General features: G+C 40.4%; 1 protein-coding gene across 1 annotated transcript; it reads left to right on the top strand.

Moving 5' to 3' along the window:
• The first annotated feature begins 410 nt into the window (after positions 1-410).
• On the top strand, positions 411-1,195 carry LOC128778687 (interferon alpha-like). The gene has a single exon (XM_053908637.1). The coding sequence runs from the start codon at positions 416-418 to the stop codon at positions 1,193-1,195; it is 780 nt and encodes a 259-aa protein (XP_053764612.1). The 5' UTR covers positions 411-415.
• Positions 1,196-1,727: the final 532 nt, after the last annotated feature.

Genomic DNA, 1,727 nt, shown 5'->3' with positions numbered 1-1,727 from the left:
ACTGTAATTTTTCATTTGTTTTTAGAAGTTCTTGAAAACGTTTTAAGTATATCATTACATGTATATTATTATTGTCTTTGTATAATTTTCAATTTGAATATGTAACTTAATACATTACTATTTATATACGTAAATATGTTAAAATTTGCTCTGCAAACTTAGCTATAGAGATACATAAAATGTTAATAACTTTAAATTTACTTTTAGCTTAAAATTTTTATCAATTTTAACCCTGCCTTGGATAAAAAAGGAAGTTTGGCACTCTCTTTTTCTATGTATAAAGGATAGATACAGAGAGAGTACATAAATAGATATAGAGTATAACTGTGTCATTAAAATTTCATTAGGGGTTCAATTAGCAAAAAAAATCTAAAAGGGCTCAGGGGTCAGGGGAAGGGGACAATAATTAAAAAAAATGGTTGAGAAGCACTGCTCTAAACCCATTTGGAGAATGCAAAATGACAAACAGAAAACAAAAATAGGAAGTAAGAGGAGATTCGGAAAATGGAAACTCACGTGTTCCCATTTAGGAGGTGCGCACAAGGGAAGATGTTCAGAGAACCTAGAGCCACGGGTCACAGAGTCGCCCACCCCAGCCAGGCCGACAGCATCTGCAAGATCCCCGATGGCGCTGCCCTCTTCCTTCTTGGTGGCCCTGGTGGCGCTGGGCTGCAACTCCGTCTGCTCTCTGGGCTGTGACCTGCCTCACACCCACGGCCTGCTGAACAGGAGGGCCTTGACGCTCCTGGGACAAATGAGGAGACTCCCTGCCAGCTCCTGCCAGAAGGACAGAAATGACTTCGCCTTCCCCCAGGACGTGTTTGGTGGAGACCAGTCCCACAAGGCCCAAGCCCTCTCTGTGGTGCACGTGACGAACCAGAAGATCTTCCACTTCTTCTGCACAGAGGCGTCCTCGTCTGCTGCTTGGAACACCACCCTCCTGGAGGAATTCTGCACGGGACTTGATCGGCAGCTGACCAGCCTGGAAGCCTGTGTCATGCAGGAGGTGGGGGAGGGAGAGGCTCCCCTCACCAACGAGGACTCCATCCTGAGGAACTACTTCCAAAGACTCTCCCTCTACCTGCAAGAGAAGAAATACAGCCCTTGTGCCTGGGAGATCGTCAGAGCAGAAATCATGAGGTCCTTGTATTATTCATCAATAGCCTTGCAGAAAAGATTAAGGAGCGAGAAATGAGACCCGTTCAACATGGAAATGACTAAAGTGTGACGAATCATATCACACTTTCCACGTGTTCTGCCATGTCAAAGAGTCATTTCTGCTGTGATTGTGACATGAATGGCATCAATCTGTCAGTATTTTCAGGAGTCTTAAGTACATCATGTCAACTCTACAAGCACTAGTCACTTTCCGATGACCTTGCTGATCTATTTAACAATTTATTTATTTACTTAACTATTTATAAGATTTAAATTATATTTGAATAATAATGATGTACTTTCACTTTGTGGTTAAGAGAAAAATATATTCTTTATATTTATTCAACTTATTATTTTCTTTATTAAATATTTTCTATAGAAAAATTCTTGTCTTTGTTTATCATTTAAAAAAGAAATAACTTTGATGAAAGAATGGATTGTGCAATTCACTTATTCATTACATTATTCACGTTATACATTAAAAATAGACTTTCTCTAAGCCAGTCTGTATGCGGCTGTCAGGATAGGGGTGGACATAACAAATCCAGTTCTGCTTTTGCACCAGTGAG

The sequence above is a fragment of the Panthera pardus genome, unplaced genomic scaffold, assembly GCF_024362965.1.
Source record: "Panthera pardus isolate Hobbes unplaced genomic scaffold, ASM2436296v1 HiC_scaffold_20, whole genome shotgun sequence".
Taxonomy (NCBI): Eukaryota; Metazoa; Chordata; class Mammalia; order Carnivora; family Felidae; genus Panthera; species Panthera pardus.
The sequence above is the reverse complement of the archived record's forward strand: the minus strand, read 5'-3'. Positions and strand labels throughout refer to the sequence as shown.